The sequence below is a fragment of the Coturnix japonica genome, chromosome 1 (assembly GCF_054131305.1).
Source record: "Coturnix japonica strain WE chromosome 1, WE-NBRP24, whole genome shotgun sequence".
NCBI lineage: Eukaryota > Metazoa > Chordata > Aves > Galliformes > Phasianidae > Coturnix > Coturnix japonica.
In genome coordinates this window covers 118,366,691-118,384,363 of record NC_140663.1, presented here as the reverse complement: position 1 = coordinate 118,384,363, position 17,673 = coordinate 118,366,691, and the positions used below count along the sequence as shown (strand labels likewise).

At 38.8% G+C, this 17,673-nt stretch overlaps 1 protein-coding gene across 18 annotated transcripts in view; it reads right to left on the bottom strand.

Moving 5' to 3' along the window:
• CRLF2 (cytokine receptor like factor 2) overlaps nucleotides 1–17,673 on the bottom strand; it is a 42,044-nt gene that overhangs the window by 7,087 nt on the left and 17,284 nt on the right. For 4 of the 18 annotated variants that reach the window (XM_085551365.1, XM_085551450.1, XM_085551376.1 and 1 more), the window contains 2 exons: nucleotides 16,356–16,465; nucleotides 14,714–15,021 (listed from right to left, as the gene is read on the bottom strand). Coding sequence is in view for 12 of the 18 variants with exons in the window: in XM_085551421.1 (XP_085407547.1) it covers nucleotides 16,433–16,465 (33 nt within the window). In the remaining 6 variants the exon portion in view is untranslated. Of the gene's footprint in view, nucleotides 1–2,197; nucleotides 2,311–7,595; nucleotides 7,727–14,713; nucleotides 15,022–15,456; nucleotides 15,507–16,247; nucleotides 16,466–17,673 lie in introns of those variants that run through there. The other 14 variants (XM_085551370.1, XM_085551402.1, XM_085551456.1 and 11 more) reach the window with 11 other exon arrangements.

The following is a 17,673-nucleotide window of genomic DNA, read 5'->3' as shown; positions in this document are numbered from 1 at the left end:
TAGTTTTGTGTATTTTGCCCCAGACTGGAAACTGACATAGAAACCAGCTTTTTTTTTTTTTTCTGAAGAATCACAAAAACTTGACGCCTCTTGCTACCTTCATTTGTTAAGAACCTGTCACTTCTCTAGTTCCTAATTATCATGGCAGGGACAGCTCAGGACGTAAGCGAATGGCAAAGTTCTGCAGATGGAGATTTAAGACACATGGTAGGCTAACCCAACTTCTCTGTTATTGCTGATTCAAACTTTGAATTAGTCTGGTATGTATATATAGATAAGACTTAAATATAACAGAAAGTAGCCACATACACATGTATTCCACAGACATTTGCTAGAATGTTTTTCTGGATCTTCAACACCAAAAACCTGACCTTTGCCACTTGAAATAAAGGCTCTTTTGTCTCCGAGCAAAGTTGAAGGCTGAACAGTAGTTCTGGCCAGCCACAATAATGATGGTATTAAGAATTTGCTTCTCAGAGGCATCAATATTGCTAATGATTTCACTCCCTGACTCACACCTCCTGAAACCATTAGACGAGCCATACAATCAACAGAGCTTAAGACAACAGTAAAGATGTAGTTCTTTCTCTCTTTTTTTTTAGTATTTTCATCTGCTTTTTGAATCTTTACAAGTCTGTGCTTTGTGCTTTTGACAATCACCTTAGCAGAAGGTTTTCTGCAGCAACTCAGGTTTTCCTATGATTACCTGGTTGCATGATCTGGGTTTGGAGGGGACGGAGAGAAGAATAAATAACCCCACAAAACTGTAAGTATTGCATTCCTGTGAAATCAAAGAGTCAGAAGTGTAAGCCATTTGCAGTCCACACAAATTAGAAAATTACAGAGCCTCTAAGATGTCATTTAGCAGCATTCTATTATGAGGATGACAGCAGCCCTAGCTCACGCTGACAGTTCAGGCTCACTTGTCATCCTGAACTGTCCACCCAAGAAGCAAGAAACCACATACAATGTTCCAAAGTCCCTTTCCTCCCCCTTTCTAAGCATCAAGCCCTTGCTCCCCTGATGTGAGAGGGGCTCCTTGCTCTTTTGTGACCCTGGGTACTCTCCTGGTGTACTCTTTCCTGAATGGCATTACTGTCTGGAAGGGAGTAGGGTACTGCTGAGGCCATTGCACACACATTAACAGTACTGGGGGAAAATAACAAGGGAGACAAGTCCTCTTTTTCTTGAGAGCAATGCCAAGGTTCTCAAAAAGGAAGGCATGAGCTACCCCAAGGCATGATCCAGGGGTCTCTGGATTTTTGATGCAAAGTATAACAGATCTTGACATTCAGAAAATGCAGAGCAAATCAGGACTGTGATGATCCCTAAAAGTAGAGCTCTGACAGGATAAATCTCTTCTGAAAAAAAAAAAAAAAATATATATATATATACATATATATATATATATATATATAACTCAGCAGAAGTTTTTAATCAGGGTCAGCCTTGTAACGAATAGACAAGTAATGATTTCCTATAGTCTGTAAAATACTGATGAGGGTAAAGTAAACATTGCTATTACAGGGTTACAGAGTCAATTTCCTATCACTTTTCACTAGAACTATTGTAGGGAAACATTTGGGTAACCACATGTTGTGCTAGGAAAAAAAGAAAAAAACTGAGCACTAGCAACATTTCCTTTTTAGGAAGAGAGACTTGTGAATGATTTAAAGCCTGATTCTGTAAATTGGGCCCTCCTTTGCTCTGAAAAGGAACGAGGAAGAAGGGGGGAGGGTGCCAAAACTATATTGCACATTACCAGATTTCCAGGATTCTGCATTTTCTTACTCATTAAACTTCACATTGAATATGCATCACTTCTCCATGCTCAGTTCCAGCCCTAGGGACTGCACAGTCCAAATGTATTTTAATTACATTATTTATTATTTAAATTAATTTAATTACAAAAAATAACAGACTCTGCACATGTTCGAAAATGCCATGCTGTACAACTAAATCTTGAGTAATTGTTAAATTTCTTGCAGGCCTCCTGCTAGGAAGTACTGTTTTTCTTTAAAAGTGAGAACACTATTATATCCGTCAGTGGAAAGTTTACACATTGTATTTCTTCTTTCATATGCCGTTAAACATGAGGCTCTCTCATTTCCCCCTTTCTTCAGAAGGCAGGAGACCCATCTGGTAATATTCTGCAGATCAGCATTTCTTATGGAGAGTTTGATTTAAGTGGTGGTTTTGTTGAAGGCAACGAAAAAGAAACTTATGAACCTGGGTTACAGCACTACGTCTTGCGTTGTTATTAAAGTTTCTCCATGCTTGTTCCATGCCAAAGATAGAGCTGTCTTTACGCTGCAGAGAATAAGTAAGAGGTATTCTCTTAGTTTCATTCCACTGTGCTTTGGACTTGTAGTAAAGAAAAAATAATCAGCACTTTCATAGCTCTTACTTGACAGCTAATTTTGTTCTGAGATTTGAAATCTGATGTGGATAAAATACAAGGATTGAAAATATTTGATCAAGTTTAAAGTTAAAAAAAAATTAAAAAAATAGATTTTTAAATGTCTTCTGCTTTCTGGCTCATGCTGAGTATGTGAGTGTAGAGATGCCATAGAAGGATTTTGCCATCTTTCTTCCCCACACCAGATTTAGGAAATAAGTTTCCTTGTCTTTTTGTCTCTAAGCAGAGAATTCAGAGCAAAATGTGTGAAAACTGAGAATAAAGCTTTCCTGGCTCAGAGGTTGCAGTTAAGAGGATTTGCTGTAATGTTCCAAAAAAGATCAGGAAACTTCTCAAAAGTTTTCTCTTGGAAAAAAGAAAAACAAACAAAACACACACAAAAATCAATTGACCAGAAGTTGTGTTCATAAAGCATTCTCAAACCCTAACTGTCCACAATTATTCCATATTTCTTCATCCTCTTCAGCAGGACTTTGATTCTGTGAAACAGAGCAATGCATGAAATCCACTGAAGAATTTTCTGCTGCTGTTGCAGGTGTTTTGTGTGAATTTTAGTCAATAGTGATAGAAAGAAATTGAAAGATCAGTATAGACATCAGGGACTGAGAGTGCTGTACAGGCAATGCCAAGTCAGACTTGCAATCTATATAGCTCGTGTTTTGATTCCAAGAAGGCTGGAGACAGATACTTCAGTCCTGGTCACTTAAGCAATTGTATCCTCTACAACTATTACCATTTCAGAGCACGGCATCTGACATAAACGACTGGTATGTATGTGTTAAACAGTTTTACTTGAATGCTTTGTGGTAGCAAAATGCTAAGGTATGCAGTGATGAAAAACGGACTTTTAATTTAAGCCTGGATTCAGGCAGACTACTTTTAGGAAATTAGCTAAGGCCCAAAAGTTTAAGTACACTTTAGGCTGTCTTTGTAATTACTGTAGAGATAAAAACACTTCTAGAAAGAGAACACATCCAGCTAAGTGTCCTACTCTATAAACAGTCTGACTTGGAACAGACTACCTTTCTCTCTCTGCGAAACAATTCTCTTGGCAGTATGCACAGGCTATTTTGGATTATTTTTTTATTATTATTATCAATCCACATCGTAAGGTAGCTTATTTGATGGATAGGTTTCCATCAGAGACTTGGACAAAAACTTTCTGAAAGCCCCCAAAAAAGATGTTTATTTTTTGCAATTTTTTCTCTCCCCTTGGTATATGGAAGAATAGCAGTGGATGTTATCTCCTTAAACTTAGTTAGGCTTTTGGCACTGTCTCCCATAATATCGTCATATAGAAGCAGATTAAGTATGGTCTGGATGACCATGCAGTCAAGTTAATTGGAAACTGGCTAAACTACGAGGTCCAGAGAGTGGTGATTAGTAGCAAGTTTTAGTTAGAGGCCAGTAATGAACAGAGTATGCCAGGAGTGAACACTGAGACTTGTCCTGTTTAACATCACCACTAATGTTGAGGGTGGTGAAGCAGAGTGCCTTCTCAGTATGTATCTCCAAAGCTAGGAGGAGTGCCTGAGTCACTTGAAGGACTCAAGGCTGCAAGGAGGACCTCGTTGTAGCCTTCCAGTATTTAAAAGAGGATTATAAAAAGGAAGGGAAACAACTTTTTTTACTTGGGTAGATAGTGGTAGAACACGGGGGAATGGTTTTAAGCTCAAGGAGGGAAGTTTAAGATTGGATATCAGGAGGAAGTTTTTCACAGAGAGAGTTTGGCACAGGCTGCCCAAAGAGGCTGTCGATGCTCCATCCCTGGAGATGTTCAAGACCAGGTTGGATGGGGCCCTCAACAATCAGGTCTAGTGCCAGATCTGGACGTTGGTGACCCTGCCTGTTGCAGGGGGTTGGATCCATGGGGTCCCTTCCAACCCAATACATTCTGTGATTCTATAATTTTCTAGAGATAGGATAGATTCAGATGTGATACTTGATACCTTTGGCTTCTAAGTACAGTGGCACTGCAGGAGTTACAGTGGATAATAATGGAGTCATCCTTTAAAGAGAGAAAAATATGTTTGACCATTCTCAAAGAGAAAGAAAAGGCTGGGGAAAGGGGAGGGAAGGATGAATAGGGGGAAAAAGTGATGACTCCACAAAAAAGTGACTGGGCTTTGCTGAAAATGAGGTGAGCCTTGGGGCAAAGCAATAATAGAATAGTAACTTAAATTGATAAAATACCTTTCAGCATAGTCTCAAAGCACTGCACAATTATTAAAACCTAATGCCAAATTTAGCACTACAATAAAAAGACAAAACAAAAGCAGTTCCACAGTATAGTAGAATACATATGAAGTACCAAAAATAGAGTAACTCTAAACCCTGAACAATCTTATTTTCCCCCTAAGTTTGAAAATATGAAGTGATTTTCAGGGCATTGAATACTGGGCTATGTTGTTTAACAAAGAGGGCCATAAAGTAATCAGGCAGTACATTTTTGAGTAAGGAGAAAACTGTGGGCAGAAAGAAAACCTTTAATTCTGTTTTAGAAACAGGAATAAATACTTACTATTGTGTATACACTTTTAATTTAAGGTGGACTAAAATTTTTATCCCAGAGAGGTAAGCAGGGAAAAATGGCCTCTGTCAAGCAGAGTGAGGGGACCTAAGAGATGGGGAGGAATGGAAACAGTTTTCTATTTGGCATCACAGGAAAACACCCTCCCTTCCTAGCTCACCTTCCTAGGTGCCCTTAAGGAATAGGTTTGAGGCTCTGAAAACTTGAGGGACAGGTAAGTAAGGATGGAATACAAAGTCCACCCAGAAGGTTGTCTAGAGCAGTGTGGTCAACTGCACCTCAAGACTGCCTCCACCAAGATGAAAAGAAAGGTAACTGTTGTAAAGGGCCCGATGTCTGCCAGATCATACCTGTAGGGAAAACTGCTGCCTCCCTGCAGTCTGGGTCAGGGACATTACTAGGAGACTCCCTATTCTGATTCACCCCTCTGATTACTATCCCTCAGTGATTGTTTATTCTGGTGGTGAGGACAATGGCTCAACATCTTTGACAATGCATGCAGCGTGGACAATTAGCAGAAGGAACTGGAAGCCATTGTGTGACAGGCAAACTATGACTTAGTTGTCATTACTGAAATATGGTGGATTCACTCACACAACTGGAGTGCTGCAAAGGGTGGCTACAAACTCTTCACAAGGGATGAGCTAGGAAGGAAACCATCTTGCATCCATCTAAATGTATCTGTACTCTGCTTCCCTAAATTGCTGCTAAATTGCTACCAGTGCTCACAGGGTGGAAAACAATCAGGAAGAACTAGAGCTCTGTGGGCAGTCATGGGGCCATGATCTCATTGAGATCATGGAAACATAGGGGGACAGCTTAAATGACTGGAATGTTGTCATGGATGACTCTTTAAGAGAGACAATTTGATGAGGTGAGATGGTGGAGTTGCTCTTCATCTAACAGAGCATCCAGAATGTATGGATCTCCACCTGGGGTTGAAAGATGAACAAGTGGAGAATTTATGGGTGAAAAGTAAGGGGCAAGTTAATATGAATGACAGCATCGTGGGTGTGTACTACAAGCCATCTGATCAGGACCTTCTACAAACAGCTGAAGGTAGCCTTGTGATCTGGTAGCCACTGGTTCTTAAGGGATACTCTCCTCTCCTCTCCTCTCCTCTCCTCTCCTCTCCTCTCCTCTCCTCTCCTCTCCTCTCCTCTCCTCTCCTCTCCTCTCCTCTCCTCTCCTCTCCTCTCCTCTCCTCTCCTCTCCTCTCCTCTCCTCTCCTCTCCTCTCCTCTCCTCTCCTCTCCTCTCCTCTCCTCTCCTCTCCTCTCCTCTCCTCTCCTCTCCTCTCCTCTCCTCTCCTCTCCTCTCCTCTCCTCCTTTCCCCTTTATTTTTTTCTTCCCTTCTCTTTTATAATCCATCTTCAATACAACATGCAGCAAGGAAGTTATTGGGTGGTATTTAGAGCATCTCATAGCAGTTTTTCTACATGGTGCAGAAACAGAAAGTTACCACTCGTTTTTATTTTTCAGAATCAGTTTATGTCACTATGTTTGAAAGCACAGCAAGATCCCATGCATCTTCTCACTCTTTCCCAATTAGCTCACAGTTCTGATTCTGACATCTGTATCCATGATGACTTCCAACTCAGTTTCCCTCAGTGTAAAATAAAAGGACCCATTTTAATATATCTTCCCTCTTGCATAGCAGTTGTTTTTAGTGAGATCAGAAACACCATTCTGAGCCTAATAAACAATGGTAGTACTGGAGCCTAATTTTTCCTGAACAGTCCCCTTATTTAGTTAGACTCTTTTGTCACATCATTCATCACAACTATTGGTTTTAGTCTTTAGAGAAGTTTAGCTAATTAGATGGTCTTGTACACAGCAAAAGTTTTGTCTCGCTAGTTGTTTACCGAATTAAAGTTTTATGAGTAAGCACCAATGACCATCGCTATATGGCCTCCTGACAAGAAGGAAAGCTACCATTTACACTATTTCCCATTAGAAATGGAGATCATTCAAGAAATACGCCATAGAATTGCTGAATGATCTTCTTTATGGTGTGAAATTTAATATACAGCAGAAGTACCTATTTAAAAAATATAAAACAGTGACAAAAAGTATGCTAAACTAAAAAGTTCCCCTCCTGTATACTACTTGGAATCTTGCTTTGGCAGTAACTTACTTAATCAGGAAGGTCAATAAGGAAATATTCATTTTATGCTGGAAAAGTGTGTCTGTCATTCCATGTTGCAACCTTTCCACATTTCAGCCAGCACTGGCCTTTGTCAGACTCATATAGTACTGAATTTATTTTGACAAATTCTAATGTTGTCCAAACCACCAGGGGTACTTAACTTGGCTACTAATACCCAAAGTAATAAAGGCTGTTCTTCAGCAAAGAGTGTATGATCTTTATTAAACTTGATGACTAACCAATGTGTTACTTGGTAAAATTAAACTCTGTATATATAATGCATATTCACATACATATATTCAAACATACATTCGTGCACACTTTTGTTTGCAGACAACAGTATATTCATTTCCTCCAAAGGAAAAGTAGGACTCATGACAAATTATTTTTCTAGAAATTGTTAAATTCATTTAGCAGAGAAATTGGTTGCATTTTCAGCAGTACTATAGACTACAAAATGCTCCAAGTATAAGCAACTCCACAAGAACATACTTACAAGGAATATTTTATCAACTCAGTTTCTCAGTTGTTTGGGGTACTGGAGGGAGGAAGGTGCCAGAGGACTTTCAGAAATGTTGAAGCAGCTTCAGTCTTCAGTTTTTGTTACACCCAGGAGGTTAGTACATTACCTGTAGATATGTATTTGTGACTATAAATTTGTTTCTACAACATTGTAGAGCTAATATAATGCAGACTTAACAGTGTGGGGAGAACCTTAGAAAGTACAAAGCAAACAAGTGATAGTAATGATTTGCCCACAGCATCCAGTGCTGAAATTCTACCATCCACTTGTACAAAGACCCTCTTGTGCTTTCTCATCTACCTGAAATTTTTTATTCATACGAGAAATACAATGATAACTCTGGAAATGTAATCTAGCCCTTATTCAGTGAAAGATAAGGTGACTTTTTGACCTTAGTCCCGTCATTCCAACTAGTAAATGGCCAAATGCCACCCAGACACTGATGCTGGAGAAAGGGCTGACAGCTCCCTCAGACCCTATGGTGGAGTGGATCAGAGCCAACTGATGATATCTTTGGTGAAGTCAGTGGCAATTTCTTTTTAGCGATTATAATGAGCTTTGAACTAACTTTAAGGCAGATTTTGAAATACAGTTAGTGTAGTAGAGATGTAATCATAAGGAAGTTTGGCAAAGCAATCAGCTACTGAGACATAGGCAGAATAGCAACATGTACTTGCAAGGCCTTGGATCTACCTCATATATGGTATGCAGTGTACCTCAAGGCTTTTGCGCTGTTTCACAACAGTCCATGTCTCAGGTTGAGCTGTCAGTAACACAATTGCAGGCTTCTACCACCTTATCTGGAAGCTTGTATTTTCAGTGACTTTGAGGCCTGCTAGCCTATTTCATGATGTGTGTTGTACAGGTTTTCACACCTCTTCAGTCCAAATTTTGGGCAAGTCTGATGAAAAGAATCACTGTAAAATTAAGCGTTTTATTCAAATGATTGAAATGAAAATAAGAAAATCTTTACCACCCCTAGTCTATGAAAATGGTTTGAAATTCTGAAGGGGCTATTTTCATACAAACTCAGCTTCAAAGAACTCTCTACCTTCATATTCCATGAAATATGCTCAAGGCTCACAGAAGCTCTGCTCACCTTGCTCAACTTCTGAGAAATACAAAGATTTCTTGGATTCTATGGATCCATGCAATTCACATGGCTGACCTGTGCTTCATTTCATTCACAAAGCAGTCAATACCAGTACAAGGAAAGGCGTAATGTTCATGAAAGTTCATAGCATTCTCAATGGTGTAGAAATGAGCATCCTTTTGCTTCTTTTACTTAACATATTATACTGGATTAAAAAAAAAAAAAAAAAAAAAAAAGGGGAGCTCCATCATTTCTGAAGCTGGGACCTAGTAATCTCCTACCCATAACATTATAACATTCAGCAGTTTGTTTCATATTCTAAACGTACATTTAGCATCTGAAAAGATACTTAGCAAAGAAATGCTAGGATTAGAAATTCACAATACAATGGGATACAGAAGAGAATTTCAGGGGTCTTTGTGCATAGATTATGATGCTGTCTTTAATTATACAGCCAAGTCTACCCCCAGGACCACTGACACATTCAGTGCACAAGACAGACTGTGCTCACAAAATGAGCAGTCATACAGTATTTCATTTTCTTCTCATCATTTAATATATGGCCCCATGCCTAATTTTCTGCACACCATCCAAACCTTGCACTGAATACATAATTATTCATTTTCTAATGGGCTTTTCCCTGGTGTGGCTTTTTTTTTTTTCATAGTATCCTAGTTATTAACAGAAATTAATGAATTTATCTTCATAATGTCCCTGTAGTATCATTCTCCCCATTTTACAGATAGGGAATTGTCAAAAGTGCCGGCTAATTTGGGGTAGTAATTTGAGATGCCTGAGGTCTGATTTCTCAGAATATGTATCAGTATGTGTGCTGAGAGTAGTGTTCTATTTATCTTAGTGGCTGCAGTGAAATCTCAGCCATTCTTCAAGAAAGATTGCAGGATCTCAAATTATATACCCAAAACACAGGAAAACAGAATTTGTATGATTTTCCTAGGAAATCTATGACAGGGAAGATGGATGCTGGTTTTCCATATACAAATACTTTTATGACAGTCCTTTTTGTTAATTTTTCTCATGCAATGCAAACTGCCAAAGGATCTAGTTATCTTCAGGCTTGACACAAAACTCATCCACTTCTATACTGTTAGTCCTGTACTTTTAATGAAGAGAGAGTCTTGTGATCTTTCATTTCAGCACTCAGACATGACACATTTTCATATACTGATTAATTCAGTTTAGCTGAATTTGAACATTTTCTAACTTGAACAGAGCCCATACATGCACATTTGCCCACACAAACAAACTCAATGAAGCAGAATTGAGGTTGGGGGTTGTGCAGAGCAGTTGTTTTGTTTATTTGTTTGTTTTTAAATTTGAAGTACAGTGGAAAGTGGAATGAGGAAATCTTATGTGAACCTCCACTAGAGGGGGATGGAGGTACACATTTGACCAGTAACTTTGAAGCCACGTTACAGAGAGGATATTGAGGTTAAAAAACTGATTTATATAGGTGTAATAATAAGGAGGTGTGGATGTATTGGAAAAATATCAGGGAAGTTGTGAAACTCTTATTTTCCCCCTTTTCTGTGACATGAATTACATATACCTGATCAATGTGCAGCTGTACAGTAGCCATATCTTCCCTTCATTCAGCTGTACTCAGCTTCACTCTATCCACAGTCATAAGGGAAATATATCTAAAGGCTCCAATATATTCTATATTCCTGCTAATCCCTAGCTCCAGGTCTTTCTTTATTTTTCCATCCTTTCCCCATTTCTTGCTAATTATCACCTGCTTTTAAAGTTCCTCTTTAACACTTTCACAGTCTCTTCAGCATTCAGGTCTGGACACAGGCACATACTGGGAGAGGAGTGGCTGGAGAGCATCTCAGCAGGAAGGGACTTGGGTGTGCTGGTGACAGCAGCTCAGCAGTGTATTAGAGAGCAAACTGTATTGTCAAGTGCATTAAACACATAATGGCCAGCTGATCAAAATAGGTGATTCTCCATCTGTATTTAATACTGATGTGGTCTCATCTCAAATATTTCCTGCAGTTCTGGGATCTGCCATATAAAAGGACATTAAGGTGCTTGAAAGCCCCCAGAGGAGGGCATCAAAGCTGGTAACAGGGCTGCAGGCATGTCCTGTGAGGAGAGGCTGAGAGTGCTGAGCTGCCCAGTCTGGAGAGGAGGAGAACAAGAGTGGAGCCCACTGCTCCTTGCAGAGCCTTGAGGAGGGGAAGCAGAGACAGATGCCAGGCTCTGCTCCTGGGAACCAGTGGTGGGAGGAGAATGGCACAAAATCTGTGCCAGGGAAGAGTCAGGCTGGGCATTAGGAGACATTTATCTACCATGAGGGTGGTCAAACACTGGAATAGACTTCCTAGAGAGGTAATTGATGCTTTATGGCTGCCAGTATTCAAGAGGCATTTAGATAATGCCATTAGTAATATGTTTTAACATTCTGTTAAGCCCAAAGAGGTCAGGCAGTAGGACTTGATGGTCTTAGTATATCCAGTCCAACATCTAACTTTTCTAACTCTCGTCACCTTCTTTTTCACCACATCTTTCAAACACTCCTTCATCCCACCTTCCAACCCCTCTTCTCATTTCCTGCTCCACTTCCAAGTGCCACTCTCCATCAGCATGCTGGAGGGACAGTGAAGAGTGCACTCAGAGTGGGAGCTGACAAGAACCGTGGGAATCACAGGCAGAGCACAAAATTCTGGGCTTGTGATGGATGCTCAAGGAGTGGTAGCAATGTGGGCAGGAAGGATCTTATTTGATCAGGAGACTTACAAAACCTTGCAGAGCATACTTGAGGTTTTTGATAGGTGTGAGTTATACATTTTTTTTAATACATTTATAACTTTGGACTTGGACTGCGTAGTGATTTGAATTTTAGCTAACATCATTTTTTTTTTATTTTTTTTTTTTACCTACTGCACTATAAACCCTCTCAAAGCATTAGCAGAGCTCCAGTAGAATCTAGATAATAAAATTCAATCATACTTTGTGTAGTTAAAGCAAGACATGAAGTAACATTATTGACACTTGTTTCCTTATATAAGTACTCAGTGATTTGTCTACTGATGACATGCTCTTAATTCTTACGCTTAAAGTTGGGTTTAGCAAAATGCTTTATGTACTTATGCCTCCTTCACACTCTCAAATACTTGCAATATCACAAAAATATAATAATAAATTGTTTGTTGCTTCATGTGACACAGTAATATGATAAAATATGTTAATTAACACAATCAATGTGAATATGGCACTTACAAACAGGATACACTTCTAGTAAGAACAAGACCTAACGCTCAAATAACCCTGAGTACTTTATGCACTCATTACTTTTATTTTTGACCAGAAACTTCTTTTAATATTTGAAAAGTATTCCAGCTCTTAAGTCATGGATCTAGTTTTAGATAGTCAAAAATGGATGAATACTCAAAAAAGGTAGATGCTGAGATTTTAAAATTTCTGAATGGTTTTAAAAGCTTTGAAAGGTAAAAAAAATGTTTTTGTTTTTGTTTTGTTTTGTTTTTTAAACTAAAGCAGTTCTGCCTCAAAAGATCACAAGTAAAAATAATATGGAATGCCTCAACCCACATTAAAAATATTCGTATTTGGTATGCTTTCATTTACTATTTTTTGTTTTCTTCTTTCAGAGAATTGTATTAAATTATAATAGTGTATTACTTCCTGAGATCAAAATAATCTGCATTTAATATTTAACAGGGACAATTGTCTGTGTGGTCTTATATTATCTCCTTGGAACATCAAATTTTGTTTTAGATTTCTGCTAGTACATTTCTCAGTAGATCTTCCATGTTCACATGGAAAATACTGGTTGAGATTCAGGGATGACTTTCATGTGGTGGGAGTTGAAAAAGACTCATACCTATAAATGAACCACCAGAAGAAGCTTTGAAGATGGGATAAAGGCAAAACATGCAGTATGTATAAATGATAACTTAAGAACTTCTTCCAAATGGCTGATGGGAAGCAGTTTGTTTCTAATGAACAAACCTGATAATAGATCTAGTCTGGCTGATAAAGTCAGTAGAGTCTGGAGGGTTGTTCAACTCACACTGAAGTAAGCATCTAAATTGAGTCCCCTAAGTGCTCTAAGTTGCTTCCCCAGATATCCATTGACTGTAGAAAGAACTTGGAGACTCAATTCCCCTTTGAAATATAAGGTCAGACACACTTCAGCTACATGCCATTTGAGATACCTTCTGGTATCACAGACATCCACAAATGGTAGTCAAATATGATCCAGGATATGTGGGAGAACACTGAAGTCTGGCCCGAGAGCTAGAGACCAGGTACTACACTGTGGGCATCTCCAGTGATGCCAGAAATCCATGTGGACAATTGAAGCGCTGAAACCAGTCCCAACATTCAATAACTGCATTTAGATACCTGCAGTTAGAGGCTGAACCTGACCTGTACCACAACCTGGCATTACAATCACAGAATGACCCAGCTTGGAAGGGACCTCAAGGAACATGAGGAATAAATGTCCATTGTCCATCATATTAATGTTGATTATAGAAGTGTATAGATCCTTTCAAAGACCTAAGGGTATCTGAGAAAGAATTCAACATAAAAAGGGGGCTTCAGGTAGCACCAATATTATCTAATTTTACAGCATGCATGCTCACCGTGCTCACTGCTTAATTAATTGTCCTGAGTCCACGTTAATGTCATTTGAGAAAGGAAGATCTCTGGGTACAATTCACCAGGCCTACTTTTGTTGTTTTCTTAAGAATGAAGTGGGTAGTTCCCTAGAGTGCTGGTTTCTCTGTATTGACTCTAAAGAAGGGTGGAAAAGTGACTGAGTGACTAAATACAGAGTAATATCTGCACTGCAGATGGCCACAACTGAAAGCATGAATGACACCTGCTCTGACCAGCACCCACTCTGCAGCACTATGCAAAGGGTTCCTGAAACAGCCTACTTTACAGTGGCGTCACTAGTCATGAAAGGGGAGAAGGAAAGTTACCACAGCTGCATTCTTGCTGTAGCTAAAAGTTATTGTATCAGCTCCGTACAAAAGCAGAGATTACTGTATTTGTCCAGTTCGGGGGATGTGAGGGGGGTGGGGGCAGCTTCTTCAGGTATTAAATTTTAGGGTCTAATTCATGCACAGATTTACTTACATCAAACTCTGCAATTTGCAGTGTCAGTTCTGCTCAGTATGAATATTACCTTTTGTCCTCAGCTATCCAATATTTTACATCCCTCCACAGTATGACATGTATGCTCCTATCCTCTAGTCTATATGATCCTTTAAGGATTCTTACACTTATACAATTAATCTGCTGACATAATCAACTGAAATTATATGTGAAAGAACATAGGATGTTGTGATGATGTATTTTTCCAAAATACCCAAAGGCAGTTGATTCTACTGTCAACTTCAATGACAGAAACCCATCTGATACTACTAAGATGCCTCCTGTGCTCTTGTGTGGCCCAATAGCTTATCTGCATCTTAGAGGACGTATTTCTATTAGATTTTCTAAATAATTTTGCCCTTCAGGCTGACTTTGTTTGTAAAGTTTCTTCTTTGTCTTCAAAGATGGAATTGCAAACTCCCCTGCAAATGCTAACAGAGTGAAAGGCATCAGTGTATTTGTATTTCATCCTCAAATCTTGCTTCTCTTAGAACCCTGAGAGTAAAATCAAATCGAGAAATCAGAAAGTATTTTTTTCTACTATATGAAAGTTAGGTTTGCTATAGCTTGTGTGCTATCACCTTCTCGTCTCACCTATTTCCTTGCTTCTATTTTAGTTCAGAATTTTGACTTCTATAAAATATAATGCCTATAATTCTGTGCACTCTTCATGGTCTTGAGCACACCAGTTTTCCACACTTCTGTATGTTAAATACTGTCTTGGTAAACATGATAGAAAATAATTTATTATGGTCTTTTTATAGCAATAGGTGTTTATCAGCTGTCACTCTTCACAACGTACCATTTCTTGCATGAGTACAGGTCAAAAGAATGGATGAAACATAAGTCTTGCATTTACACAGAAGTGATGTCTGTGCAAAAATAATTTCTTTATACAAGAAATATACAAGACTTTGACAGGCCAAAGAAATGAAGCAGCAGAAACTCAAGAAGTTGAGCAAAGGGAAGTGCAAAGTAGTAGTGCTGAGATCAGTGCAGGGCTTCCCACTGCAAGATAGGCATGGACATACTGGAGACAGTGAAAGGTCATGAAGATGATCAAGGGGCTGAAGAACCTTTCATACAGAAATAGTCTGAAAGAGCTGGGACTATTCATCTTGAAGAGTCAGGGAAATCTTGTCCTTGTGTATAAATACCTGAAGGGAAGAAATAAAGAAGATGGAACTACGCTCTGCTCATTGTAGCCCAGTGACAGGAAAAGAGGCAATGGCTATGTACTGAAACACAGGAAATTCCAGTTAAAACAATTCCATTGGGAACATATCTGTCATGGCAGGTGATCAAACACAGAGACGTTGCCCAGAGAAGCTGTGGAGGATCTTTGTAGGTGCTGAGAATCAGACAGGATTTGGTCCTGGGCAACCTGCTGTTGATGACCCTGCCCTGGATAGGATTAAATGACTTTCAGAGGTGCTTTCCCAGCTCAGCCACTCTTTGACTGTGTGGAACTGTGATTGTTCCTGTAGTTAAACAAGGCCATAAGTCTGAAAACAAAATATGTATTGCCTATTTACTGAAGGAGAAATAAAGGAAGAGGAACGTAATCTTTGACCTTTTTTTCAGGTTCTGTTATTTTCTAGCAGTGATTGCCTACGTGTCTTGTCTAAACAACTCTGGAAGTCTAGAATAAAAGGAAAATTATATCAGCTAATGGAAGGTATCAGTATTGTACTGATTATAGATTTTCTCACTGTGCTACAGTGGTACAGTACTTGCGGTAAAAAAAAAATAAAAAATCACAGAACTTCATATAGGTGAGATTTTTAGGCATCATTTCTAAAAATCTCTTTTCAATCAGATCACTCTTTCTTTTCTTAAAAGAGTCATTTCAATTATTTCTAAGAAATTCCCTGTAACTATATAAGCAGCATTGGAATAAAAGGTCATGTAAGTTCTCTGCCTTTCTACTCCTCTGGTTTCACAGTTTCAAAGTGTCACAACAAAGCAACTTCCAACAGAACAAATAACTGGATATTCTTTCAGCATTCAACAGATACCACATTCTGCCCATTGCTGTTTTCTTTGACATTCAAGATTCCCCAGTACTGAGGGAGCTTTATGGTTACAATATTTCTTTGCTTGCTTTTGCATCAAACCAAACAGTTCTGTAAGAGGATGATACACAGTATTTGAGGTTAAGTCTTATTGTTTGAAACACATCACTCTGTTCTCTGAACTTTGCTTCTTTAAGATATAGTGCTTTATTTGCCCATTTTCTCTGCATTTCCTTGAATTCATTGCTGATGACTGTCTTCCCAATATTTCCCTAATTCCCAGCAGTACCATATTAGCAAAAGCAGCATTGCATTCAGGGTGTAAGTTTTGAAAACAACTCTGATTTGACCAGTTTCAACACAAGAGATGGTGTGACCACACAGTTGTGAGTTTAATCAAAATTAAGAGGATCTGCAGACTCTTTTTTGCTTCTATTACTTCTTGTTTTCAATCTATACCACATTAATGCTGCTACCTGTTTTAGTCCAGAAGGGTGTAACTCTTTGATACTTCTCTGATGTGGAGATCTTCTCCAGTACCTGGGTGTTCAATTCATTTATGCTGTTGATTGTGATCTAACATCTTCTGCAAAACAGCAAAACAGTATGCCAGTGACATGAAACATTTGCACGCACCGCGATACCATGAGCGATAACTTTGCTCTCTATTGTATTATAGACCCTTTGTTTACTGATGTTCTTTGTACTGAAGTTCAAATATTTTGGAATGAAAATTAATGGGGGAAAAAATGCACAAGAAGGCCCCCATCTCAGCCTTACTCCTTTTATGAACAACATCTGCGGAACATAATACAAAACAAAAACATCTGTTTCCAGTGGCTTTGCCATTATGAGCCTTTCTAGAGACTCATAAAAACCTGAAGTCGGGCTCTTTAGGAAGTTCTCTCCTTTTTTACTACAAGGAAAGCCCTGGGCTAACTTCATAAGCAGAGGTAAGGTACAACGAAGTGGAACAAGTATCGGTAGACTGAACTATAGAAAACTTTTCAACTTCACTGCTCCTGGATGAAGAATTTTTGGGTTGAAATTAAGATTGCAGTCTTGGATACCTAACGAGACAGAAATCACAAAACATTTCAATTTTCCAGTAGCTACACAAATTTTCACAACAAATTTTGTTGCAAAGTCAGAACAAACTTTTGAATGTACCTATTAGTTTAATCTAGTCTATGGCAATGTAATACACTGGAGATATGATTATTTACCTAGCAAACCTGTATGCCAGTTCTTCTGGCCTACTTTCTATTTCTCCCTACAAAGCTATCAAATGCTGGGTAACATTTCTGTGCTATGGTAAATAGCTGGTGTTCAATGCCCCTATGAATGCATTTATCCTTTAAGAATTTCAGATTAAAAAAACATCATTTTCTGTTATTGTTGACAAAACATTTCTTTAGTGTTTAGGCCTCTTGCACAGACAAAATTTCTCAGTGACTAAAGTGCATGAGCAACATCTGAGTTTATGATCAGGCAACAACACTAACACCATAATTGAGAGAGTTTGCATACTGGAGGTATGCTTCCCTTTTCTCATATACAGAAGCGTGTGTGTGTCCTGCCTCTCCCGCCCCCCGTGACTTGTATAATTGAAAGCATTTTAGAGAACACTGTGCTTCACTGAGCACTTTTTACAGAGTTCTCAAGCCCTAAAGATTTCCCATCATCAGAAATCGGGTATGTAGGAATTGATTCTCTACCTCACAGTTCAGCAGCTAGAGGACTCACATGGCTGCAAAGAAGTCAGTTTCTCTGTGTTTTAGTGAGAAGGACCTC